Genomic DNA, 27,987 nt, shown 5'->3' on the forward strand with positions numbered 1-27,987 from the left:
TAATTTTTTTTAAAATCACAAGGCTTGTCCGTGGTCCTCCATCTCCTCTAAATGTATAATACAAGCAATCGGTAGTTAATATTTTATTTTAAAGTCTCAAAAGAAATTACTATATTAGCCTATCTACATTTGAAAACTGTGTATGACTATAAGTGTGCATAATATTATGGTTGTTGTGTGTAAGAAAATATGACTCAGTCGTTAAGAATGAATTTAAATAACCAAAAATTGCTGCTCTGTACTGTGCTTTGGGTCGCTCTCTGCATTATCCTTTCTACACTCACTGGCCACTTCTTTAGGTCCACCCGTTCAGATAAATATATATCTAATCAGCAAACAACATGGAAACAATTCAGTACATTTAGGCATGTAGACATGATCAAGACAACCTGCGAAATTTCAAACTGAGCATCAGAATTTGAAAGAAAGGTGAAATTAAGTGACTTTGAATGTGGCACGCTGTCTGAGTATTTCTAAAATTACTGATTTTGTCCACAAAACAATCTGTAGGGTTTATAGAGAATGGTCCAAAAAGAGAAAACATCCACTGAGTAGCAGTTCTTTGGTTGAAAATGCTTTGCTGATACCTTCTGATAGGAAGACATCATTAAGGTATGTAGAAGAGCATGTCTGAATGCACAACACATTTTACATTAAGGAATATTAATATGAAATTGTTACACAGTTGGTAACACAGGTTTTTACGGTGGTTGAGCTTTTGCCCGTCTTTACTGATAAACTCTGCCTCTCTAAGAATCTCATTTCATATCCAGTCATGTTACTGACTTATTGCCGGTTACCTAATTAGTTGCACAGTGTTCTTCCAGCTATTTCTTTTTAGTATGACTTGCTTTTCAAGCTTGTTATTGCAGTTTTTTTTTTACTCAGTTTAAAAATTTGCCATGTTTTTATATGACATATACCATGTCACAGGGGGAAAGGCAGTGAATACCCTAGACAGGTTTACAGTCTACTGCAGTGTAAATACAGAGAAACAGATGTCCATCCACACATATGGCCAACTTAGAATCACCAGGGAACCTGACCCTATGCATGTGCTTCTTACTGTGAAGCAGCAGTGCTAACCAATGATGTTCTGCCACATGCAAGGCATTGCAACCACCAATCTCAGCACTGCCAATATTAACTCTGTATTGCCCATAGTTGATCAGTTGTGCATTATCATGACTTACTAACCTGCTTGCAAGAAAACAAACAAGGAGACAATTCACATTTTAAAAAGAAGGTCAGAGCAGTCACAAAGAATTCAAGACAGACCTAAAATATTAGTTTTTACATCACAAGGCAAATGCATATATATATATAAAACAGGCAGCATTAAATGTATTAAAAAGAAACTAACCGGCTATACAGCTAGCAGTAGGTTACCAATCCAAAATGCTTGTTGTTTCCATACCACACCTTACTTATCCCATAAGTTGGCCACGACTGATATACTGATATGACGCTTCTGTTTCTACTCCGTTTTTTCTTTTTTTTCTGTTCAGCTTATATATATATATATATATATATATATATATATATATATATATATATATATATATATATATATATATATATATATATATATATATCTCGCCGGTCTGATTTTGACATTTCCGTGCGCTCGGGGGCCCCCTGCTGGTTGGTGTGGTAATTTCGCCAAAGCGATATAGGAACCTGTAGCCACTAGATGGCAGCAGATTTCTTTCCTCATATATCTATAATTGCATCTGTTCTGATCGGGAGCTCTAATCCGTCACACTAGGCACCTTTTCCGTTAAAGATTCAGGTAACGTCCTCCCCAAAAACATATGTCTGTTGTGAATTTGTGGTCACTCCTATTACGAATGAACTCTCTGAACTCAGGAAAATCTGCAAAGTCTAGTCTAAGGGGGTTTTGGACGTGAGGAAGGTGAATGTTTTCACTTTCAGGATTAATATTGCGCAATAAGGTAGAAGTTGTCATAAAGTTAAACTTATGCAACTCATGCATAAGTTTAACCGAGGGACATCAGATGCTTTGTGTCAGCAGAAATGCCCAACACTGTTTGGACAATCCTGTTATCCGTTGCATGTATTTGCTTTCAAAAGGGGAACTGATTATGAAAGTAAAACGCTCCTCCTCTTTTAAATCTTAACTCAGCTATCCCGCCAGTCCCTTTGGACTGGACACCGTGTGGGTCAGAGAGCTGGAGCACCCTGAGCACAATGGAGAAATCAACAAGCAGACAGAGCAGGAAAAAAGTTGTAGCAGTGGTGGGAGGTGGTTTGGTAAGACAAGAAACTCAAAGTGAAGTATTATTAATGTGCTTTTTTTTCACGCCGTGTGGCCTTTGACTTTCACACTTTAGAAAGTGTATTTGCATTTTAAAGGCTTCATTTAAGGGGAAAGATTGTTTAGCAGTGGGTATATGCAGCTTACATATTAATATTGTTACTTGTTTGACCATAAGATAATTATGTATACAAGACCATGCAGAATGGGATTGCACAAAGTTTCTACAATCTATCCTTTAGGTTGGGGCACTGAATGCCTGCTTCTTTGCAAAAAGAGGCTTTGATGTGGAACTCTTTGAAAGTCGGGAAGGTAGCAGTCAAAGCATTTTTTTCCTTTAAACTTTGGTTTTCTCTGCAATTGCTATCATCACACACTACTCTCTGACAAATATACCCACACACTAAAGAACATTACACTAACGTGTAAAACCTGTGCATGTGGTCTCTGGTCAGATATCCGACGTGCTAAGATTGTGAAGGGGAGAAGCATCAACCTGGCCTTGTCTCATCGAGGCCGGCAAGCACTGAAACATGTTGGACTGGAGGAGAAGGTATGCCGATTTATTCACTGTTTAAGTAGTAAAGCAGAGGTAAGGCAAAGTTTACAGGAGGGGGGCTTGGTGACCCCCTGCCACAACTCCCCACCCCTCCCACTTGTTTATTGGACCAAATGAAAGACCAAAGTGCATGGAGGCAAACCTCCTTTTGATTTCTAGCAACAAAATAGCATGAAGCCATTCCCCGGGAAATCTCCCACTCTCCTATTTTTCTTTCTTTTTTTTTGCTTGAGTCCACTCAGGATGCTTTATAATAGCATCTAAGGTCACTGGCCCTTTTTTTGGTGCTCCAAATTTGCTGCGCTGATCACGTCATGAGCGAACTCTGCATCAGTCCCTTATTTTTACACATGCATGACTTTTCAGGTTGACAGAATAAGGCCCGCTCCGCCACATTTTCACATATACTATAAAGGGCAGACACTGAGTCACAAGCTGGCTGTCCATAGATTGCCCTTGTTTAACTTTTGTGCAGAAATGTCTGCCGTTATTTATCCCCAATGGTCCAGTTTTAACATTTAAGATGTTCTGCAATTTTTTTCTTTCTTAGATTGTTGCCAAAGGAATCCCGATGCATGCAAGAATGATCCATTCGCTGAATGGGAAACAGTCCCCAATCCCTTATGGCAGGAAAGGCCAGGTAAGCCTTACCAAGTGCATGACTGCTGTCAGATAGTACAGAATTTTCTAATTCTGTGATGTCTCACACTTACACAAAACCAAAAAGTCTAAATGAACCAGATTACACTGTGAAGACTGATTAATGAGCAGAAAATATGTTACTTATATGATATGCTGCTCATTACTGTTTCTTTTTGAGGGCTGTTTAACTGACTGCACATCCATTTTCTATCATTAGTTTGCTGAAAAATAATGTTACATAATAGTCTGTTTTTTGCTAAACATACTGTAAGAATTGCCTCATGTGTACAGATACAGCCTGCAGATGAATAATTTACTTTGCTTGCTAAATCTCCCCTGTGTTAAAACGCGTACCCCCCCCCCCCCCCCCCCACACACACACACACACACACACTGGTAGTTGTTTGGTGAAGTAACACAAGAATTCACCAAAGGATGACAACTACAACTGACAGGCTGTGCAGTGAGACTTGAGTTTTTGTCACACGACAGTATAGAGTTTGTTTGCCTTTACAGACTGCAGACTTTTAGGGTGTTTGGAAGCTGTTGTTCGATTAGAGTGCTGACAGTATGGCGAGGATTCTTCACCTCGTGGTTGGGGAAAAAAAACAAAATTATACAGTGAAGATAGTGAAAGCAGAGGCAGGCATTCTAAACCCTAGAGACTTCCTGTTTCCATATGAAAATGAGCAGAGTTGATAAGCTGTACCTGTACAATTGCACTACATTACAGATTGTTCTCCTTTCAGTACATCCTGTCGGTAGACCGAGCCAATTTGAACAAAGAGCTGCTAACAGGTAAGAACATAAATAGTGTCTCTGGAAGTGAGATGACATTACCAAGCAACTGTCACACCAAAATGGAATTTTTATCAGCCAAACGCTGAGTCTTTGTTACAAGGAAATGAGTCAAAATGTTTTTTGTTTTTTTTTTGGCATAGGTTTTCCTTCTTTCCGACATACAGCCTATATGGGCAGTTTAACTTGTTGGGGTTCAAATAATACAGGGGTGTCAAACATAAGGCCCGAGGGCCAGAATCGACACCACAAAAGACTCCAATCCAGTCGACTGGATGACTTGGATGGGACAAACTTTGGACTTTTAATAGCATTTTCATAAGTTTTACAGCCGTTCCTCATGATCAATTGCTCCCTTGTAGCTATTAACACAACGTCAAAGTGATTAATTGATAAATAATTAAATGAAAATAAATTACTGGAGGAAAAAAAGGGACATTCTTTCTGAATTTAAGCCCAGTCATACTGACACATTTTTCAGTTATTACAGCAGCACTTTTTCATCATGTATTTATGCATCTCAGGGATTTAATGTGTACTTAATCTTTTCTACAATGACAGAAAGGCGTGTTTCACCGGTCCACCCCACTTAAGATCAAAGTGGGCTGCATGCAACCCACGATGTAAAATGAGGCACTGAAATAAGACATAAATGTTACAATGACATGTTTGCCACACCTGACCTGCAAATCCCAAAAGACACAAAAATTTCAGATCAAACTTAAAGTAGAGCACATGAATTAATCAGCATTTAACAAGAGTCCCAACTATATGTCTTGTCATTAAGTGCTTTGTGCTGGCTAATGAGCTTTGATGATGAAAAGTGATGCAGAAATAAACAAGTGGATTCGTTCATGTTAAAGGATACTCTCTTTCAGCAGTTGTCCTAATTTTGTTTGATTGTTATTGAGCTGAGCCTCGACCACCGCAGATACCCGCTGTGCAGTAGCTTTATGCACTCCTTCGAACCGGCTGAGTGCGTCACGTGACGTCAGAGGATATGTTAGTGTTTCAGCTAAAAAGGATTTTGCCTAATATTTAATGAAGAGCCTCAGTGTACGTTTGGAGATAATGTGCGACAGCATGGGTCTACATTTAATTAGATTGCCTGCTCGTGCTGAAAGAGAGGCTGATTACAAAGCCGTCACTCTTATCAGGGTCCATCCAGGCTTCTGGAGCGAACGCCGAGATAAAGAGATTTTGGAAAGTGTGACAGCCTAAACATAAGTTTTCATAAAACCACTGTCAGCTGTGCTGTGTTGTTCATGAGATTCGTCCTAATTGCCATGAGGCCGTATTCCCTCAGTGGCTGAACATCTCCTGATTGTTTTAATGAAGTATAGAGTGGTCATATTAAACTGATGCTGTTGTGTCATGCTTGCATCAGTGCTAAAAAAACAGTTTTTGTAACATTTTTCCCCTCACAGCGGCAGAGACATATCCAAACACAAAGATGAACTTCGACCACAAACTGCAGGACTGGAATGCTGAAACGGGCCTGATGACCTTTGCCAGGTAAACAGTCACTAATCTTATACATGCCACATGCAGACAGTCACCTAAGGAGAGGGTCTGCACTTTGGGATTCTTTGTTTTAACTCTGGATTTATTGACTATGGGCCTGTACATGTTAAACGCCTAAGGCTGGAGTTGGTGAAAAACAAGCTGTACTTGAAACCTTGTGGTGGGACTTTCTAGTTGCTCTGTAACTGGTTCTGCTTGAAGTAAATGTGACAACTCAATTAACACTGAAAGACCTCTGGGTGTCATAATCCGAGTGAGTGTCTGCTGTTTTGGTGTGTGTTGGCTGCCTGTCAGCTACTCCTAAGTTTAGTTTTGCCGTTCGTGAAACAATACTCAACTCACCTGCAGCTCGCTTTGCACGTCCTCTGCCACTACTGTGGCTGCACAATCATCGTTGGCTATCTGCCATCACTCATCCACTCAGGCTACACGCTACAGCCGCATCCACGTCACCTGCCTGCCATTGTCAATCACTGGGAATAAGGATTGGATCAACCACCTCTCTCATCCCGCTTCGCAGCCAGGACACTCCCTTCAAAGAGTTAATTTCCCTTCAGCTGAAAAGTAAGCCATTGCTCCTAACTCACTTTTAGCCAGTGGTCCACATGTCAGAGACTCGCATTACATTTTCCTTGTTTCCAGTTTTGTTTCCCTGTGTTCAATAAAGCACTGTCAACTGCTCGTCAGTTGTCTCTAGTGTCTGTTTTTGGGTCCACTCCGACGTATCGGCCTTCTGTCCACTGACAGTACAGAATGGCCTAAAAGAATCAACCCAGCAGATCTAATTCTGACCACAATATCCAAACAAGTTGCCATTATCGGTTGGCCTGAGTGGGCCTCCAGTTTCTGTGATGTAAACCCATGACAAGGAGGGGGAGATTCTTTCTGCAGTTCAGGGGCTCTGTTCTGAGGTCACACCTGCTGCTCACCAGCCTCCAGCCTTCAAGAGCTAAAGAAAACTTTTGCTCATTCAGCCTCTGAGGGAAGAAATTAATAAATCTGTGTCGAGCTAAGCGTAGTGTGGCCGAATTTGTTGTCGATTTTTGCACAGGAGCCCTTTGCACGCCTTATACGATCAAATGAATCATCAACTGGCATCACGGGACAAGCCTGGTTCGTTTGAGGATTTAGTCTCTCTTTCTCTCTCTCGATTGATAATCATCTGAGGGAGAGAGGCTGAACAAGACCATTAATCTCATAAAACAATGTTCCAATCCTTCCCTGTGTCCATTTTGCCATCTCTGGAAAAAACATCCACCATAAGCTCCACCATCCACCTCTCTCTCCTCCTTATCCTCCACCCGAACCTATGCAGATCGGGCGATCTTGGCTCACTTAGGAGGAAAGAGAGAGGTGCTTTTATGCCCGTGAATGTTTCTATTATGGGAATCCAGATCATTTTCTTGCTGCATTCCTTCTTCGGCCAAAAAATTACCCACCCCCGTAATTTCAGGGATACAGGTGGAAGGCTCGTCGATTACTTCCAAACCCTGTCTCCCGCTACCAGTCACCCTTCGCTTCAACCAGGTCTCCAGTTCCCTCCATACTCTTATAGATTTTGGTGCTGAACAAAACCTCATCGATCTTGAGTTAGTCAAGCAGTTGGACCTCCCACTCATCCCCCCCCTACCGGCCACTGGACTAAACAGCCAAGTTTTTGCTCACATTCACACCAAACCAAGCCCATTTGTTTATTCTCCTCCGGAAATCATTGGGAATCCATTTCATTATTCAAATTCGCTTCACCCGACACCTCTTTGATCCTCGGCTATTCATGGTTGGAAAAGAAAAATTATCATTGATTGGGCCGGCAATAAAGTAGCTTTTTGGAGTCTCTTCTGTTTGGCAGATTGCTTACAATCGGCCCTACCTACCGGTTCCTTTGACTCATTGCCACCTGCCAACCAACCATCGGTGCTATCCTCTGCTCTGAAGGAGTACCATAACCTACAGGAAGTAAAGATAAAGCTGTGTCTCCTCCTCCCCACAGGCCCTGTGATTGTGCCATTGACCCCCACTCCCTCAGTTTCATGATCCAAGTGAGTTTCTGCTGTTTTGTTTTGTTTTGCCATGCTGGTTCCAGCATCCACACATTGGGGTGGAGGTTCATTTCTACACCTGTGGTCCATCAGTGGCAATCAGCAGACTGGCTAATTTAAGACCAGCTCAGCCTTCCACTCATTGCCTGTCTGTCAGCTACTCCTATGTTTAGTTTTGCCATTCCTGGAACAATACTCAACTCACCTGCAGCTCGCTTTGCACATCCTCTGCCACTACTGTGGCTGCACAATCATTGCTGGCTATCTGCCATCACTCAGTCTACACGCTACGGCAGCATCCACGTCACCTGCCTGTCCTTGTGAATTACTGGAAATAAAGGATTGGATCAACCACCTCTCTCATCCCGCTTCTCAGCTGGGACACTCCCTCCCTCCACGGAGCTCATTTCACTTCACCTGCATTTCACGTCAGAGACTCATGCTACATTTTCCTCAACTCACCTGCAGCAGTTTCCCTGTGTTCAATAAAGCACTGTTAACTGCTAGTCAGTTGTCTCTTCAGTCTGCTTTTGGGTCCACTTCCACATATCTGCCTATTGGCCTCTGACACAGAATCTTTTTAGACATGATCAACATATCCATGCCGTAAAATATTAACACAGGATGCACGAGCACAAACTCCGCTCAGTCTGATCAGAGGGTCCTAAATTGAAAGGAGCCTTATCTATAATGTGTTTAACAACAACAACAACAACAACAAACATTTGATGTGTATGCTGCCCTATCTGCTTGAATGAGTCACTGTGAAGTTACTGCACTTAAAAAACCCCCACTTTGATTAAAAGAAGTCTTTTGTAGGCTTCAAATGCCACCCAGTCTCACACACCTTATGCATCCAGGGCACGTCTCTCCTGTTCTGCTGTGGCTGAACTGCAGCAGGATGTATTTGCTCTCTCAAGTGTATATAATTTAAAGCACACGAATAATCTGTTGGTCCTGTCTGTAGTTGCATCATCCCATACTAGGTGGGAAATGTACAACAGAAAGCCATCGGCATGAAATGCGTAAATGCAGATGACCTCTAGTCACAGAGTGTGACTCCCTTAAATCCATGCAGTGCTGCAAATGTAAATTAAAAACAATCTGAAGCCAGACTCTCATCATTACAAAACCAGATGCTGTTAGATTTACTATGCACTGGGTAATTATGCACGGCTTTATAGCTGGTCATTAACAATAATAAATCCACTTAGCTAATATTGTTGTAATGGTATTTAAGCAACTATCTGTATTCAGATGTTCCTGTGACCTAAACTCTCATTACTGTGTAGACTGGAAACTGCATTCAAAGTATGTATGGCAACCAAATGAAAGATTTAATGATCTTTTATCAGGAGTGTTATCATTTTAACTCCATCTGCATCAGGACTAAAGTGGAGCCCTGACTCCTCACTCTTCTTGACTTAGGATGTTGGCTAATGGAAGTAATACTACCATATCCCTCTACTGCATGACTTTTTAATTTTTTGGGGAAAAAATATTTCTCCCTATTTTGGGGGAGCTTTAGGGTTCCTAATAATATATCAATCATAAAATTTGACCCCCCCCAAACAGATATTGGTTTGTTGCTTCAAGGCAACACTGTGCGATAACGGTAGTAAAATGCCAAGTTATTCTATAATAAGTTGTATTAGTACAACAAGAATGAACAAATAAATAAACAACAAATAAACAATGTAAACATTTCACAGAACAATAAAACACCAAAATGCATCCAACATTTGACCCTAACCACGCACACGCACATGCATACCTTGTGTTTCCATCACTTTTGGGGACATTACATTAACTTACATACATTTCCTGGAGACTTACCCATCACAAGTCCCTGCCTGAACCTTACCCTAACCCTAGCCTAAAATTGAATGATTTAACCTGCAATTTGTCCCCATAAAGTAGGCGAGACCTCACAATGTGAGTGTGTAAACAAATTTGTGTCCCCACAACAATAAGTAATACATGTCCACACACACACACACACACACACACACACACACACACACACACACACACACACACACACACACACACACACAGCAAAATTGGTATGGCCCGGATCAGGCTCACACAATGTGCTTACACATGGCCCACATACCACAAAGAATGACGGCCCTTTGGTGGCCCAGACCTGGTTTGCCAGAGGTGGCCCACACATGGGCCAGCACAAGGCCAGTTTCAGACACACTGGTGGCCCTGTGCTGGCCCATGTTTGGATTAACTCTGGCAAACCTGATCTGGGACACCAAAGGGCCGTCATTCATTGCGGTATGTGGGCCATCTGTAGGGGATGTGCAGCCACGGGCCAGTTGTAGACAAACTGCTGGCCATGTGCTGGCCCAGAACAGTTTCAGCTCTGGCCCCAGATGTCAGCCTAATGTGTAACATGCCACATTCACCCACTTTAGCTTAACTGAGTGCTTCCTAACTACATTCATACACATTCACATTCTTGACATGCAGACTGGAGGAGCCAGGGATCAAACCACTAACCTTCCGATCAGTTTGTAACCTGCTCTACCACCTGAGATATGGCATGCCATCGCATAAACGGTGGCGTCATTGCCAGACCTAGCACACATCTGGTTGACATACACTCTGCCAAAACACCAGTCAGTCAGAAGTGCCAGCTTGATGCCAGATCTGGGCCAGACCTGTTTTCTGTAGGCCTGGGCCACATAAACCAAGCCACAATCAAGCCATTTATGGCAAGCCATCACATAGACAGTGCCATCTATGCCAGGCCTGGCCCATATCTGGATGACATACGTCTTATCATGCCAGAAGTCAGCCAGCAGTGCCGACTTGATACCAGATCCTGGCCAGACCTGCTTGCTATGTGGGCACTAACACAGACACAGTTACTTTACCAACTGACCCCTGAGCTCCTAAGTGTCCTTCAAACCTCATTCAAGGATCCACTCCTCTACTTCACTGTCACTTCCTGAAAGCTCACTTTCTGAGGACAGAAAGTGCACATTCCCTTGGTTTCCTTCCATAAAAGGTATTTACATCCATGTCCTGTAATTATGAGCAGATTGTAAAGTAAAAAACATTGACTATGATCATATAAATGCACACAAACACATCTCTACACACATGCTAATGCATTATATTGCCTGAAAGAAACTGAGCTAACTACGCAGTGTTGCCTTGAGGCAATGAATGAAAATGAAAATTAACAGTTTTACTGCATAAATAAATTTGCTGCTAATATGCTTCTTAACGTATTCATGGACATACAAGTATTTTTAATATACATTTATTTTACTATAAACATGTAAAAGAGTGATCTTTATCTTGCCTCCTAATGGAAATGTCTCTCATGTAGTGTAGCTTGTGGAAAGGGGTCCACTACGGTGGCCCTGAAGTGCAAATCACACCAACAAATTGCTAAACACAACAACAAAATTGAGAGGCCCTGAAGTGCAAATCACACCAACAAATTGCTAAACACAACAACAAAATTGAGAAACACAAAAACAAATGGAGAATCACAAAACAAAATTGAGAAGCACAAAAACAAAATTGAGAAGCACAAAAACAAATGGAGAATCACAAAATCAAATTGAGAAGCACAAAAACAAAATTGTCCAAAGACATGCAGCTTGAGGGGATAGGTTAATTGGAAAATCCAAATTGCCATTGTGTGAATGTGCGAGTGAATGTGAGTGCGAATGGTTGTCTGTCCCTGTGTGTTGGCCCTGCGACAGACTGGCGACCTGTCCAGGGTGTACCCCGCCTCTCGCCCTATGACAGCTGGGATAGGCTCCAGCGCCCCCCGCGACCCTGAAAAGGATAAGCGGAAGCGAATGGATGGATGGATGGATGGAAAAACAAAATTGAGAAGCACAAAAACAAAATTGAGAAGCACAAATACAAAATTGAGAAGCACAAAAACAAAATTGAGAAGCACAAAAACAAAATTGAGAAGCACAAATACAAATTAAGAAGCACAAAAACAAAATTGAGAAGCACAAATACAAATTAAAAATCACAAAAACAAAACTGAGAATCACAAAAGCAAAATTGAGAAGCACAAAAACAAAATTGAGAATCACAAAATCAAATCAAGAAGCACAAAAACAAAAGAAGAATCACAAAAACAAATTGAGAAGCACAATTACATTAAGAAAACCGGAAAGGGTAGGTACCAGTCGGCAACAGGAGACATCACTGATTTTTGAATCACTGAATATTGTGTATGTTGGAAAAGTGACAGAAATGCTGGACACTATTTGTAAATGGTTTTATTAAAGAAAATTTTTAATGTTTCCTTTTGGTTAAATGTTAATATTTAAATCCATGCCAGTTGCTGTATATTATGAACAATATTAAATTCAATTTAGCAAGAGGGAAAGGAAACACTACTAACATTAAAAAATGAAGGAAAAACAGAAGGGCTGGAGCACTCAAGTAAGTCCAAAGGTTTTATTAGGTGCAAAAAAAAGGAAAGAAACTAACGTTTCGACACAGTGTGTGTCTTCGTCAGAGTAACTCTGACAAATGTCATTACAAACTGAAGTTCAGTTGGTATCTAAAACCCAGCTATGTCCTTCAGGGCCAAATACAGTTCTGTGGCTGATTCCCAGTCTTGTGGCTGCTGCAGTGTGTTTTGTTGTACAGCCTGTTGTAAATATTCCTAAATGTTTGGATCACCACACAATCCAACCGGTAGCCCCTCCTCGGGAAACACATCCAGTTCCCTCTCCTCAACAGCAAATCCACAGTCTCTTGAACCATATCTGCAAAATGAAAATAGAACAGTGAAGGATTTTTGCTGACAATATGGAACTATATAAATCAACGCATGCAGTGACATGTTATAAACTGCTCTATCATACTTATGTGTAAAATTATGAATATATATTAACCAACTTAAGCCATAACAACACCTTGCATTTAGTTTGATGCAAAAGGTTAATTCATTTTCAAGGTTAATTCAGGCAAGAGAGAGTTCGTTTGGAATCCCCCCTGGACACGATGCAAGTCTGCTTGGCCGGATCCTGTGTTTGTTCCAGAGGTCTATGCATTCATCCAGGCCTTTCTGTAGAACCCCTCTGAAGCAAGCATTGGTGTTCGTGGCTTCCATTTAAGTTTCCAGAGTCTCTTAAGTCTCCAAACAAGTCCATCCAAAACTGAGACCTGGGTATATAATTAATATTTAAGAATCAATTTAGCTTTGTTCTTGGTCATTTTATAGGGTTTGTTACATTTTGGTCCCATTTAAAACATGCCACAAATGGATGTCAAACAAAGTAATGCATATTAGTTTTCCATAAATATTGAAGCGACCCTGCAGTAATGTTCTTGTTAAAAATGCTGTATTCTTTTCACTCTGTTCTGTGTGTTGATTGTGAGGAGTGGAGAGTTTGGTCTGAGTTTTTCAATTTGTATTGGCGTCGTTAAATCTAGGCAAGCATACTCATTTCGGCACAACAGCTGACGGTGACCATTTTGAGTTCCTGCAATAAAGTGATGGCTGTTAATGTCTATCTCATCCAACTTTTCAACACGTCCAGCAGGACGCTACTCTATTTTCTTAAATGCATGTAAAAAAAACCAAAAACGATCTGATCAGCTTTCACTGTAGCTTACACCTACCAGACACAAATGTACCCACCTTCCTCTTCTGAAATAAGACCACCATGACTCTATGCGCTGATTCCCAGTAGATGATCCGTAACTGTGGCTTGACGATCCAGCATAATAGTCCGTGTGCGCGTGACGGAGGGTGCACTGTATTGCTGCCATAGTCCCATTCTCAGTCCCGAAGTATGTTCGTAATCTCATTGGTATCACACCAAGACTCTTTACACAGTTTATATAATTGTGAGCTATAACAGCCGGGTTGTTGTTTGTTGCTCCACACACAAGCCACATCAGTCTTGTTAAGATATTCATTGTGTGTACTCATGTTGTACAGTGTTTAACTGCATTATGGTTACTGTGGTTTAACAGAGACAGTATTGATTATGAAATCTACATTGATCAGCCAGAAGGTTATGAAGAGGGAGAAGGGCTAGTCTGTAGATTACAAAAATCCTTGTATGGGTTAAAAGAATGTGGTGGTATCTGGAATAGGATCTTGCATGAATACCTAACAGCGAACAGTTTCAGGCAAAACCCAGCAGACCACTGTGTTTATACCAAAGAGACAAAAGATGGTAAGGTGATTATGATCATCTGGGTGGATGACCTGATAATTGCTGCTGGCAATGAAAAGGTAATGAAGGATGCGAAAGAAATGCTTTCAGTCAAATTTAAGTTGAAAGACTTGGGCAGACTTAAGCATTTTCTGGGTATTGATTTCACTCAGTCTGATGGATGTGTAACAATGTCACAAGAAACCTATGTCAACAAGATACTGATGAGGTCTAACATGCAGAACTGTAAACCCAGAGGAACTCCCTGTGATCAGAAGTTGTGTTACACAGAAGGTGCTACTAAGATAAGAGATGTGAAGATGTATAGAGAGGCTGTAGGCAGTCTTATATACCTTGCATCAGGTACCCGTCCTGACCTGAGTTTTGTGGTAAGCAAGTTTTCGCAACATTTCCATGAGCCTACAGAAGAACAGTGGGGAACTGTGACACATGTGTTGAGATATCTCAAAGGGTCCAAAGATAAGAAGTTGTGTTTTAGAAGAAACACAGATGAAAATTTGGGTCTAGTGGCCTACAGTGATGCTGACTGGGCAGGTGATACTGCCGACAGACGCAGCACTACTGGTTACTGTGTACGTCTATGTAACAACAGTTCTTTAGTTTCATGGAAGACCAAGAAACAGCCCACTGTGGCGCTCTCTACCTGTGAAGCAGAGTATATGGCTCTGGCTTCCACAATGCAAGAGTGTATATATTTAGAACAGCTTTTGAAAGGTATAGATGACTACAGCTACACTCAAACAATAGTGTACGAGGACAACCAGGGAACAATTGCCCTGGCTAAAAACCCTGTGAGCCGACAGAGGTGCAAACATGTGGACATTAAATATCATTTTGTAAGGTCCATTGTAAATGAAGAGAAAATGTGTCTGTTATATTGCACCACTGAAGAAATGGTTGCAGATGTTATGACCAAACCTGTTTCTAAGCTAAAACTTGCTAAGTTTGCTAACGTTATGTTTGGTGCTTAAAAGAAAAAAGGAGAGAAAAAGAAAAAAGGAAGTGTGGTAGAGATTGTACAACTGTTTATCGTTTATTGTACAACTTTTCTTTGATTCCAGCAACCTGAGTACAAGAGGGGGTGTTAAGATATTCATTGTGTGTACTCATGTTGTACAGTGTTTAACTGCATTATGGTTACTGTGGTTTAACAGAGACAGTATTTTAGTTGCCACCACAAGGAGGCACTGTTTCATTGTAAGAGCACGGATGCTGCGTCATCACGCCCCTAAGAAAAAAAAAAGTATACCACAACGAAAATGGCACCCATGAGAAAAGTTTTGCCGCATGTTGATGAGGAATAAAGTTCCCAAAATATTAAGGACATTTTTGCCTCCGTCGTCATTTTCCTTCGAGTTGATCGCTGTCGGTGCTGCAATACTCAACATGTCTTCTTGAAAAGCCATCTATACATCCTGACAGGGCCAAGCCAAAGGGTTTCAGTTTATCATAGCCATCTACATGCCATATGTAATTGGGCCCCATGGAGTGATACGTGCGTCTTGTGAACCTCCTTCGAGTTCTCAAAGCGATTCCTTGAGGATTTAGTTGTCTCAACAGCCTCATAACTACATCACGCTTGACACGCAGCTTGTGTTTTTGTTTGAGAACTTGCCACATGGTCCGATATCCAAACAATTGTCCTGGTCCTCGAAGCTCGGCCAAAATGGCACGCCTCACCTCAGGAAGTGGAGAATAGTTGCCTCGTCTGTACAGTCCAGATTCTTTTAATTGCGTTTTCAGTGTACGCATACTAATTGAAATGTCACGATTACACTTGAGCATATCCAGTATCACCTCATATGTATGTCCTGAATCAAAATATTCTCGAATAGCAACAGCTATGTTTGGGTCACCGCTAATGTTCATGTTTGAAAAAATGCGCTACAGGCAGAGTAACTTCCGGTTCCAAAGATGAACAGCGCTGACGTCCAATCAGTGATGTCTCCTGTTGCCGACTGGTACCTACCCTTTCCGGTTTTCTTAATGTAATTGTGCTTCTCAATTTGTTTTTGTGATTCTTCTTTTGTTTTTGTGCTTCTTAATTTGATTTTGTGATTCTCAGTTTTGTTTTTGTGCTTCTCAATTTTGTTGTTGTGTTTAGCAATTTGTTGGTGTGATTTGCACTTCAGGGCCACTGTAGTCCTCCCCCCCAAATGAAAGTCACACCACCTTCAACTCATCATTTTATTGGAAAGAGATGTGCCTGGTAGCATTATTTAAAAAAAAAAAAAAAAGTATTTTTTTTTTTTGAAGGGCCAGTGTGAGGCATGAAAATGTGGTTTGTTGCCTCAGGGCAACGCTATGCAGTAGAGGGATACACACACACACACACACTCTGAATATTGTGTTGACATTCATGGTCAAGAATGAATTTCCAAAAAAATAGCGTTGTTAATATCTAAAAGAAATTTGTGTCAGGGCTCTGTCTGCAGGCGGATGGAGAGGAGGATGACTCTGAGACTCTGGAATTGAATTGAGACTGAGAACCTTAGCTTTATTGCTGGCGACAAACGAAAACGTGAACAGAACAATGACACCGAGAACTGAACACACAGGCATAATTCTGAGGGTACGACGCGACACCGAGCATGGGAAAACACAGGGCTAATATACACAGGGTAGTAATGAGGAAATGGGCCACAGAAGGGAGACACAGCTGGGGGAGATCAGGGCTAACGAGACGGGGGAGCTAAGCTGCACACACTAACAAAAGACAAAGACTTTCACAACAAGACAGGAAGTACTAAACCAGATGCAGACATGTCGCTGAGAGACAGACTAGACACTGAACAGAAACTGCAATACACATGAGAACCCAAAACCTAAGAACTGATCCCTCACCAAGAATAACTGAAACAGATCCATAATGATAATAATAAACAGAGCACCAGAACATCAGAAAACAATCCATAATGCAAAAATAAACCAAAACATAATAAACTCAAAATACTGGGTCCAACGGACCCAGAACCGTGACATCTTGTATTATCAAGATTTTTTGGGTTTTGAGGTTTTATGTACTCCACCTCAGCTTTGATTGGTCAAGCACTTTAATTCTTGAGAAAACGCATCTAACATGAAATGAAATATTTGTCAGTCGTGTGTGTTGTTAATAATAAAGTAATAAGCTAACTGTTTTTTTCTGAATAGATGGACAAAAACTGAAATGTTGTCTTCAGAACTTTCTGCCAGAAAGATTTTCTAAGATGTAGTTACAGACAAAGGAATCTATTCAAATCAAACCAGGCTATATATATTATAAAGTGTTATCATTAAGTTGAACTTGCTAAACTTTAACTAGATTAAGGTTAATGGGTAGCTAAGTAAAAGTTTTAATGACCACTAAATGATCATCATGTGGCTTTTGATTCTAATAATAGTGACATTCTGACATTGTAAATTTAATAGAAATCTGCTGTATCTAATGGAACATTCAAGAAGATACAGTTTAAGTCAACTCGGGCTTTGAGTCAGTAGTTCATTTGTGTCTCATTCAGACCTTAAGCTAATAGCCTCGAGGCTGAGCAGTTACCTTATTTTCTCAAGTATCAGAAAAGAGAGGCTTTCTATAAAGCCAAGCAGTGACAGCTCTGTACGCGATAGGACACTGCTTCCAGTAAGCCTTTGCTCATTACACGATTCTATTCTTATGGGTATTTTTTGTGTAATTAGGAACTCTGTGGCTTAATCATTAAAGCAGTTAATTCTTAAAAATAACCTCCATGTTACTTAGTTTTTAATGAAGTTAACTTGTCATGTTGCTAATGTGTTTCTCAGGTTGGACGGGTCCAAGGAGCAGGTCAAGACAGACTTGATTGTGGGGTGTGATGGGGCTTTCTCTGCCGTACGTAAGCAGTTCCTTCGGCGTAGCCGCTTCGACTATAGCCAGACCTACATCCCTCATGGCTACATGGAGCTCACCATGCTACCCATTAATGGAGAGGTCAGCACGCTTCTAGTATTTGGCTCAGCAAAATTCATCTGCAGTGGTAGTTATCTTTCTGCTCATTTAATTTCTGCTGGCTGTCTTCATTATCCCCAGTTTGCTATGAAGCCTAATTATCTACACATCTGGCCACGAAACACATTTATGATGATCGCCCTGCCCAACTTGGTAAGTGTGAACTGATTTCTAAACTATATCAGTGAAATTAAGCAATTCAAGATTTGTTTATTTGTAAAGTTACTACTGCATATTATGTGGCAAGCTAAAGGAAACAAACACTAGCACATTTCAGAGCTTGACTGACCTCTGGGATGTCCTCATGGAGTTAATTAGGCTCACTTCATAACTATGAAGTGAGGCTTACTCATCAGAAGTATCTTGGCACCCTGAGGTTCACCCTACTTTTCACACAGCAGTGTTGCACTCCTTCCCACCTGTGCCTCTGCATCTTTTTCTCTGACTCAACAACTCTCTGTCGTTCCTTTATCTGGTTAATCCCATAATGATTTGTCTGCGTGGCTGAATCAGCACAACTCTTTTCCTCGCCTAAAGGAGACTAGGTTAAGGCAACTGACTTTTGAGTGCCTTCACACTGTCACTCACTCCCCATTTCCCAGAAACACATTTCACACGGCTGTGAAAAAAAAATTGTCTTCCTTGCTGTGGATACCATGGTAACAGTGCTAAAATGTCCACGGGGAGGACTTTGTGATGTTGATAGATGACACCTGCTCAGAAGGACAGATAATGGCACATACACAACCTTAGTGAACTTCCATCCAGTGGTGTCTGGCATTCCGTTTACATTGAGGATGGAAAATTCTAAACTATGATCAGCAGGGAAGATTTCTCAAACATATAAATTCATCCTTCCATTCTCTTCTGCTTATCCTTTTTCAGGGTCGCGGGGGGTGGGGGGTTGCTGGAGCTTATCCCAGCTGTCTTAGGGCGAGCGGCAGGGTACATCTCTCGTGCATCTGTGGAAACCCACTGAAGCATTTAGACAAAGTTGCTGACACTTGCAATCTAGAAAGCGATGTGATTCACTTTATTCAAGTGTTTAGTGTGTGAGGTACCCGTTTAACTGCCTGACGTTTTAATGTCATCTGCCTAATTAATTTTTAGGAGGGGCTATGCGTTTACCTGCTGCTCTCTGGCAGGTAGCTCCATGCCCTCCTGGGTTTTAAATGCACCTTAGAACACACATGCATCAACACTACAATGAGCGGGCGGAGGGAGGTTTGGAGTCTTCTCTCACCCCCATTCTCTGCGACCTGCTAGAGCGGGGGGGCTAGGAGGAGGAGTTGGCTGTCTGACTGCGGTCTGGAGTGTGGGGCCTCCCTGCAGCTGCGGAGTCGGGGTGGTCTGCCTCTCCCCACCGCAGGGAAAAGGGTAACACCACCTGGGTCTGGGTGCAGTTCCCCCCTCCAGGGGCGGGGGTACCTAGACCCGGTTCGTAGAGTACGCTTGGGGAGTGTGATCGTGTGTACAGCGTCTCTTTATGTCTGTCTCCACGTTGGTTGAGTGTGGAGTGAGTGCATATGAGAGCATGAGGGTGGGAATGGATGTTTGTATCTGTGTGTGCCTGTATGTCTGTGTCTATATGTCAGGTTGGGTATCAGACGCCACCTCTCTGGGGACATCTCAGGCCCTCCAAGGTTTGGAGGTCTATCTCCCCCTACCACCACTTCCCCTGCCAGTGGCGGACTCCCTCAGGTGTCGGTGCGTTGGTGGTTCTTTGTGTCTGGGGGTGGGCGTCCAGGTACACACCGGCTCACTCCTTGGCGGCCGCTTATCGGGGCCTGGAGCCTGGGGCTCGCTCGGGCCACTTCGGAGGTGGGGTGCCCCCGGCCTCTCGGCCTGGGGCTCGGTCACTCAGGCACAGCTGGCTGCCGGCGGAGCTCACGGGCGCGTCACTGCAACTCCCCCTGGCTTCTGCTCCGCGGCTGCTGAGTGAGCCCTCATCTGGGACTCTCCTCAGCTCTTTCTGGGACAGTGGCGCGGCTGCCCCTCTGTTGGTCTTCCTTGGTCTCTTGTGTTCTGGGGGCCTCTGGATGTCTGGAGTTTTGATCTCCTCCATACCTGCTTCATGCCCTGGAGGACGGGGCTGTGGCCCCCCCACACCCTCTAGCAGATCATTACATGAAGGAACCTTTTAAAAGACAAAAAACAAGCGCGTCCATGCTCACAGGTGTACACACGGGTGATCACACCCACAAACTACACCCTTTTTGGCTCCTACCTCAAAGCACACTGTGTTCTGTTGATCGTATGTGCTGCACAATAATGTTTAATATTTAGTATTTACTGTCATATTCCCATATATCATTGTGATGTTGTTTATTCTATTACTCTTGTTCTCTTCTGCTTGTTTTCTTTTTTCTTTCTCAACAGGTGATCCAGGTGATCGATATATGCATTTTTTTTTCTCTGCCCGTTCTGTTGGTTTTTGTCTTTTGCCCTTCTCCCCCGTCCCTCTTCTCAGCTGTTTCTCTTTCCCTCTTTCTTTCTCCCCTTCTTTCCTCCAGTCAAGTCTGTCCCGTATTCAGCAAGTGAAAATAAAGTAAACAATAAAAGGTGAATCAAATGGACCATTATGGCAAGGCTGGGATGGTCAATTTGGTAAAGTAAATCCGTTGGGCATCTTTCTTTGCCTTTAGACAATAATTCTGATGGCAAAAGAGCCAAACGGGACAGGCAAAAAAAAAAAAAAAAAAAATTTCATTAAACATTTGTGATGGATTTAAGGTGAATGTTTTTAAGGCTTTTAATAATCAAACTGTGTTGATTATATTGTCATTTGTGTACTGTGTGGTATGCAGGGTGTGAGTGATTTTGTTTACTTCAACCAGAACGATAATGATGAAGGAGGAATGAACACAGTGGCCTTCAGTTTTTCTTGATCTTACTTTTACTTGAACTTGCTTCCAAAAAGGAACAGGAACTTTATCGAGACCCACTAATATGTACATGTACATCACATGTAAATCACAATGGCTGTTACCTTTCCCCATTACACAGTTCCTGCATTAACTTAAGATTTTCTTTCTTTTTTGTACATGCCAGGGAAGTTGGCATTCCGTCCATCCATTCATCCTCTTCCGCTTATCCTTATCAGGGTCACAGAGGGGTCAACAGCAACAACACTTTTACCTTTTGGTTCAGAAAAGTCTTCAAAAATAGCTCAACTTTTATTGAAGCCTAAATGAAATTATCATTAGTAAAATGATAACATTAGAAAACTATATCACAGTTGCATGACTTAATCGTCACCACCAAACTGGTGACACCAAATGGTAGCAGAATTTATCCTTGTTGGGGAGTTTGTAGGTTCATTGGCCAATCACTTTAAGTAGAATATCCCTGAAACTACTATTCAGTGGCAATCTACGAAAGAGTACTGGGAATGAAAAAAGAAAGAACAATCCTTATGGATTAATGGTATTTCTTTATAGAAACGTCTCTTCCTATGTCCCAGAGGACAACACAGATTAAAACACAAGCATGTTAACTAATGCTTTATGACCAAATATCAGTAAAACTAAAACTAATAACATTTGTCCTTAACTGTACTGTTACATAAGGAGACAAATTATGCTAATGCTTAAAACTTTAATATCTTTTGATAATTGAATGTTAATCATTATTATTGCTATCAATATACTATAATTATCTATGTTTATTTAGCTGGTCTATTTTCCAGATTTAGATGATTAAAGCCATATTATTAAAAAGTGCAATACATAGCTGGCAGTGTAAAACCTGCAGTTAAACTCACATTAACAGCAGCATTAGCATAAATAATAAATACAGAAGATAATTAGATATTATTCTGAAACTGACCATTCTGCAAAATAAGTGCTTTGGGTACTTTGTTTTTATGGTAATCTCCTACATTTACTGATGTTGTAATAAAGGTGTACTTATTTTGGCCTGTTAGTATGCAGTTAGCATAGTTTGGGGGAAAAAAAACAAGATTCAATGTGCCAAAATGAGTGAGACCACACAACAGTCTAATCTTTCATTTGGATGTATGACTTGGCGTGATGCTAACAGTTCAGTTCTCATGTATCTCTGCTGGAACAACAGGCAGTAAAAGGTTAATCCTGTGAAGCATCCTGTGGTCAAGAGTGTCACGATGGATTTGGGAGCTAACGTCTCTGTGTACTCTGTTTACTTTCTGATTTAGGACAAGACATTCACCTGTACCCTTTTCATGCCCTTTGAAGATTTTGAGAAGATCACCACAGGAGATGAAGTCATCGAGTTTTTCCAGAAATACTTCCCTGACACCATACCACTAATAGGAGCGTAAGTGACTTTCTCCCTCCCCACCCATTTCCCTGAATCCCCCGTCTGCCTTTATCTCTTCATCCGACCTGCCAAAGTGTCTTCAAAAGGCCTTTTATTTCCCGTCATCCCATCAGCTCCAGCCACATCCACAGCTCTGTTCTGTGAAGTGTGAAATTGCAGACTTACAGTTATATGGATTTTGTGAGGTGAGGTTCTAATTTGAGGTGAACCATATGTTGCGGGTGACAGAGGTGGGGGGCTGTGTGAGGCACAGAAACGCTTGAAGCTTTCATTCAGTTACTCATTCAGAGTGCTTTGGCATAAACGGCTAAGTGCCTGCTTTAATTTCTCAGTTTAGCTGCTTAGTTAGACAAACAGAGCATAGCTGTGTTTGTGTCTTGTGATAAATGCTCTTTTGGCAAACACAAAACAGTCTGTTGCAACTGTCAGATTAAATTGTGCAAAATGAGTTTGTAATTCTTGAATTTCAATTTTTGTGTTGCAGGGATACTCTCCAGAGAGATTATTTCCGATTGCCTGCGCAGGCCATGGTGTCTGTCAAATGCAACCCATATCACATTGGTGACGCGTGCGTCCTTATGGGTGATGCAGCCCATGCAGTAGTGCCTTTCTATGGACAAGGAATGAATGCTGTAAGTAGCACTAAATGAGGGGAGGAAAAGGCAGAATTAGACAGAGACTAATTCATCTATTCATGTTTTATAGGGCTTTGAGGACTGCATTGTCTTTGACGAGATAATGGATCAATTCAATGAGGATTTCAGTAAGCACTTTTTAAATGACCAAAGATTAATGAAGAGAGAAAAGCTGAGCATACAGAATAATTTCCATACGGCCCTTTGTGTATCCCGCTAGGTGCTGTTCTGCCTGAGTATACCAGAGTTCGGGTTCCAGACGACCACGCAATTGCTGACTTGGCCATGTACAACTACATTGAAGTAATCCACATATTTTTTTTAATATGAAAGCAGGAAGTTGTGGTCAAAATTTTATACACTGTATGATTTACAGTGTATGAATTTGTTGAGCTGTTTTTTGTTTTTGTTTTTTACATAGTGGGATGATTGTACAGCATACATATTTAATGAATTTTAAAAAAAAGTATTGGGTGCACAAGTTAGATTTTTTTATTTTATTTTGATTTTCTCTAATCCACAAATGGTCAAATATATACTTATACTGCCATGTCACGCTGTGTGGCAGGCAGGATTGGACCCAAACGCAGGACTCGCAAAACACAAAGGGATGAATTAAGGGAGGCAGCTTTATTGTGCTGAAGAAAACTAACATACAGAATACAAGAAACAAAACCTAAAACTGGAAACTAGGAACAAGAACAGAAAAGCTAGAAAACTAAGAAACTAGGAGCAGACTCTGAAGAAAACCAGGGAAATGATGAGCACGGAGAAACATACACAGCAAATGGGAATGACACGACAACCGGGAGAGGAGAACCCAGGACTTAAATACACAAGGGTGTAACGAAGGAAACAGGAGGGAAACACAGCTGGGGCTAATCTGACAAAATGAGACGGGGAGGAAGCAAAACTGAAAACACTGAGACTGTCAAAGTAAAACAGGAAACAAGAGACCTACACAAAGAAAGTGACTTGACACTGTGACATGGAGGCATGACTAACTAGGGAACCAGAAACACAGAGACAAGAGTAACTAACCGTGGAATATGGAAGGCACAGTGACAGAAAACTAAAAATATAGCACAAGGAGAAAACGATAAAGAGAACCAAAAATGTGAAAAACAACAAATCAAAGAATATAACTTAATCCAAAAACCCAAAACACTGGGTCACAGGCCCAGTACCGTGACATATGATCCCACTAATATTTGGTGAAATGTCACGTAAATTGGTTGGTTTCTTGCCACGGCACAGCTTCTAAGCATAGTGGGTTGAAGTTTCAGTTTTTGTGAAGAAAAGGCTTAATGTAAGCCTGCTTTATCTGTTCCAAATCCTGTTTTGATGTTTGCTTTTTCCAAACATTCTCCCGTTGTAATATCCACTTGTGTCCAAGTTTCAGGTGTTGAGCTGTTTGAGGTGAAGTTGAAGAATTTGTCAGTAACCCTTGTTCTTCATTACTCCATCCATTTTGTGCAATGTACCAGTAGCACTGGCAGCAAAACAGCCCTACTACCACCACTATGCATGAGAGTTGTTACAGTGTTGTTAGGTTTGCACGCCTCGCCTTTATACCTTCAAACATACCACTTGATCATTGATCATTGTCTCATCTGACCATAGAAATTTTCTCCAGAAGGCATTTTGCTTGTCCATTTGGGAACCTGTGAATTGCAGGTGAGCTTGAATGTATCAGAGTTGGGGCAGGGGCTTATTTCTTGGTCAGCAACGTCTCAGACCACAGTGATGTAAAACTCACTTGAAGGGTGGACAGTGACACTGCTGTTCCAACAGTTTCCAGTTCATGGCAGGCTTGATCCTTGGTGGTTCTTGGGTTGTTCCTAAACATCCTAACCAATTTCCTCTCATCTGAGGGTGACCGGGTGACCCATTAAACTTTTGAAACGTCCATCCTAAAGCCATTTTGAAGTACATTTTGAGAACCAACTGCTCAATAAAATGTATTTCCACTGACCTTAAAACTGAAAAACAAAAAGGTGTTGATGGGCATAAGTGATGAAAATCCTCTTCATCACTTCTGAAGCAGAACAGTTCTCTAACCTTCTGTGCATTTAAAGTCTCTCTCTCAAAAGTAATGGATAAAGCAATTAAAAAATAGCAGGACTATGTGTTGGCTTAACAATACTCTTGATCTTCCACTGCTGCAATTATATCGAAAGGCAGGAAGAAGGAAGTCTAAAGTTTCTCATATGGCTGAAAGATCTACCTAATGATATCATAAAATGGACAAATGGCTGACAAACACATTTGTTGTATTGTTTCATAGATGCGAGCACACGTCAACTCCAAATGGTTCCTTTTCAGAAAATATGTTGACAACATCCTCTACTTCTTCATGCCAAAGACAATAATTCCACTTTACACAATGGTAAGTTGGATACAGTATCACTAATGAATAGTAACTGTTTCCACATCATTTTGTCTGAAAACTAAATCTGCTATTCTTTCTGTTTTCTTGTCTCTAGGTCACTTTCACTAGGACCAGATACCACGAAGCAGTCAAGCGGTGGCACTGGCAAAACAAAGTAAAATACTTGGAAAAAATGTGCACTACACATGAATGCAATTTAATTTTGATGGGACTTTTCGTACCTTTGAACAGCTAAGCACTGTAATTAGCAAAGTGACAGTGTTATCAGAAGCAGCACTAAAGGTGGCTGCGACTCTTGAGTAAACAGTTCTCCATTTAACACACATCACGGCCGTACGCGTTTGTGGTTTCTCTCGCTGGGCTGTAGATAAGGCTGTTAGTCCTTGGCTCTGTGTTGAACTGTCTGATTTGCCTGTGCTGGCGGCTTCTGCTCTAATAGACAGTTGGACAGCCGGGATTTTCACAGCCTCCCCTGTAAATTGATTCAACCCGTAGGGCTGTTTGGGCAAAGGGTGAAATGACCTTCATGGGAGAAAGAAAAGAAATATTATCTCTGAAGCATTACAGTTAACACGATAATATGGCGTGATACTGAATATGGAATGACAGGTAAAAATATAGGTCAGAGACAGGGTGGCAGTGAAGTGTAAGGATGTATTATAAAAGTGTCAGTAACAGCAAGGTCATTGATTGGGTGAAGGGATTACTTCACTTTAGGTAAGCAACTGAACTACAACAATTACCCAATTTCCTTCGCGGTCAACCTTCAGGATCAATAAAGTTTTATTATATTGTAATTACATAGAAAAAAGATTTTAAAAAGGTGTCAAATTATTTAATTTACTTTAAATTTTTGAAACAAACACATGTTGTTTATTAACCCTATGACAATAAATGACCTACAAATCATTCAGTTATAACATAACTCAAGGAACCATTGTTATGTCTCTACCTAACAGGGATCATGTTGACATTAAGTTATGTATGTACATATACAATGGTGCCATGTTTAGATGTAATGTCATGTTATCAGTTTGTCTAACAGGCCAGGTAAGAATGGCTGAAATCTGAGCATTTTGCATATATTGCAACAGTTTTATTTGTACGGTGTTTCAAAAGCTAGATGCTTTCCTCTGGGCAGCTCAGCCACAGAGTTTGCTGGTTGGCACCTCAATAACTCCAGTCTCCGCACATCTCTGCACCTCATCTCTGGTCCTCAGCGTCACTATAAAAAGAGGAGCGTTCATTAATTAAATCCCTTCCACCCTCAGCCTCGCTGGCACTGCCCCTCAAGCCCGCTGCACCATCCCTCCACTACAGCAGAGCCAGAGACCACACCTCTGTCACATACTGCCATGGATCTCCAGGGAAACAAAGCCTGGGTGTTTTCTTTGCAGCTATGTTTGGGATACTGATGTTCATGAAACTGGAAGCAATTTACCAACCTTTGTGTGATTTGTGAAGCAAATAACTGAATTCAAACTAATTATCTATTCATTTCTTCACAGGTGATAAACCGTGGCCTGCTGCTCAGTGCTGTGGGGGCTGTTCTTGGTGGTTCCTACCTGCTCATTAAAAATCCTCCAGATATCAACAAGCTCATCGTCTCTGCTGAGAAAATGTGGGACAGGCTTGTGGCTCTCAGGACGCTCTGAGCACAGGCATCATGACTGATCTGACAGACAGGTGTACAGACTTAGAGTTAAACACTAGAAAAGAATTTAGAGGCGCCCAAATATTAATTAGATTTTGACTAAATTATCTAATTCACAGCTATAACTCCAGCAATGGCAAATTACTCCAATAATGGCTGCCCTCACTTCAAGGACTTAGTGATTGATCAGAACGACTTACATCGTTTCATTAGTGTTAAACCGATAATGATCAGCAGCGGTGAGCAGAACACTGCTGTTTTAATTATTAAGCAAGTTTAATTCAAGAACACAGGGTCAGTTTTAGGTGTGTGTAGAAGTTTTTACTGTTTTTACACAAGAATGATGTCAGCTATTTTTCTTTGTCTCCACTGGGCCCAGTGACATTTACTTCACGCAAAATCTGGGATTTGTTTTTGTTTTTAAAGCTGCATTATGTTTTTGCAATGTTTCACTTATACATACATTACTGTGCAAATATATTGAGCCAACCCTTATTTCTTTATATAGGTGCAGGGAAATAGGTGCAGTGATTTATTGAAACATGCTAAAACATAAATGCAAATATAGACGACAGAATTGTGTACAACTCTTTGGATGTTTTGTTCTGTGGTCTGTCAAGATCGTGTCACACTGCTTCAAGAAAGGTGAAAGTTTCCTATTTATTAAGGATATGACTATCAAACGCTGTTCACCTGCAGTATAGGTTTAGATCTGCCAGCCCTCCACTTTTTTAAAGACACTTCACACCACTCTGAGATGTGATAGGTATTTTCTGCCTGTCAGACTGTGTTATCTTTGATTTTTATCTGTTTATCTTTTTTGTAGATTTAACTAAAGAAATTTTTACAACAGCCTGCTGGTAACAAAGATACAATTTTACATATGTACTTCTGACCAACCGCCAATGTAGTATTTCCTCTCTTTGGGCTTGGAGTTTGGCTGGTTTGTCCACTTCAAATGTGCTGCTATGCTCACCAGGCTATAATCTATATAAAACAAGTGAAGATGACTGGTTTT

General features: G+C 41.3%; 1 protein-coding gene across 1 annotated transcript; it reads left to right on the top strand.

Moving 5' to 3' along the window:
• Positions 1–1,757: 1,757 nt before the first annotated feature.
• On the top strand, positions 1,758–27,984 carry kmo (kynurenine 3-monooxygenase). The gene is made up of 16 exons (XM_026190064.1): positions 1,758–1,792; positions 2,147–2,274; positions 2,521–2,590; positions 2,734–2,831; positions 3,388–3,477; positions 4,229–4,277; positions 5,705–5,792; positions 17,806–17,971; positions 18,071–18,142; positions 22,164–22,285; positions 22,773–22,920; positions 22,994–23,051; positions 23,144–23,226; positions 25,211–25,312; positions 25,410–25,469; positions 26,824–27,984. Exons 2-16 carry the CDS (start codon positions 2,212–2,214, stop codon positions 26,968–26,970), a joined length of 1,416 nt encoding a protein of 471 aa, XP_026045849.1. The 5' UTR covers positions 1,758–1,792; positions 2,147–2,211; the 3' UTR covers positions 26,971–27,984.
• The last annotated feature ends 3 nt before the right edge of the window (positions 27,985–27,987 follow it).

Source organism: Astatotilapia calliptera, chromosome 13, assembly GCF_900246225.1.
Source record: "Astatotilapia calliptera chromosome 13, fAstCal1.2, whole genome shotgun sequence".
In the NCBI taxonomy this organism is placed as follows: Eukaryota; Metazoa; Chordata; class Actinopteri; order Cichliformes; family Cichlidae; genus Astatotilapia; species Astatotilapia calliptera.

What these genes read in the sequence shown, in the direction of transcription:
- kmo (XM_026190064.1), top strand. Translation starts at nt 2,212, where the DNA reads ATGGAGAAATCAACAAGCAGACAGAGCAGGAAAAAAGTTGTAGCAGTG. An exon ending in GAACAAAGAGCTGCTAACAG is followed by an intron (nt 4,278 to 5,704) that starts GTAAGAACATAA and finishes TTCCCCTCACAG; the next exon opens with CGGCAGAGACATATCCAAAC. An exon ending in GGCCTGATGACCTTTGCCAG is followed by an intron (nt 5,793 to 17,805) that starts GTAAACAGTCAC and finishes TGTGTTTCTCAG; the next exon opens with GTTGGACGGGTCCAAGGAGC.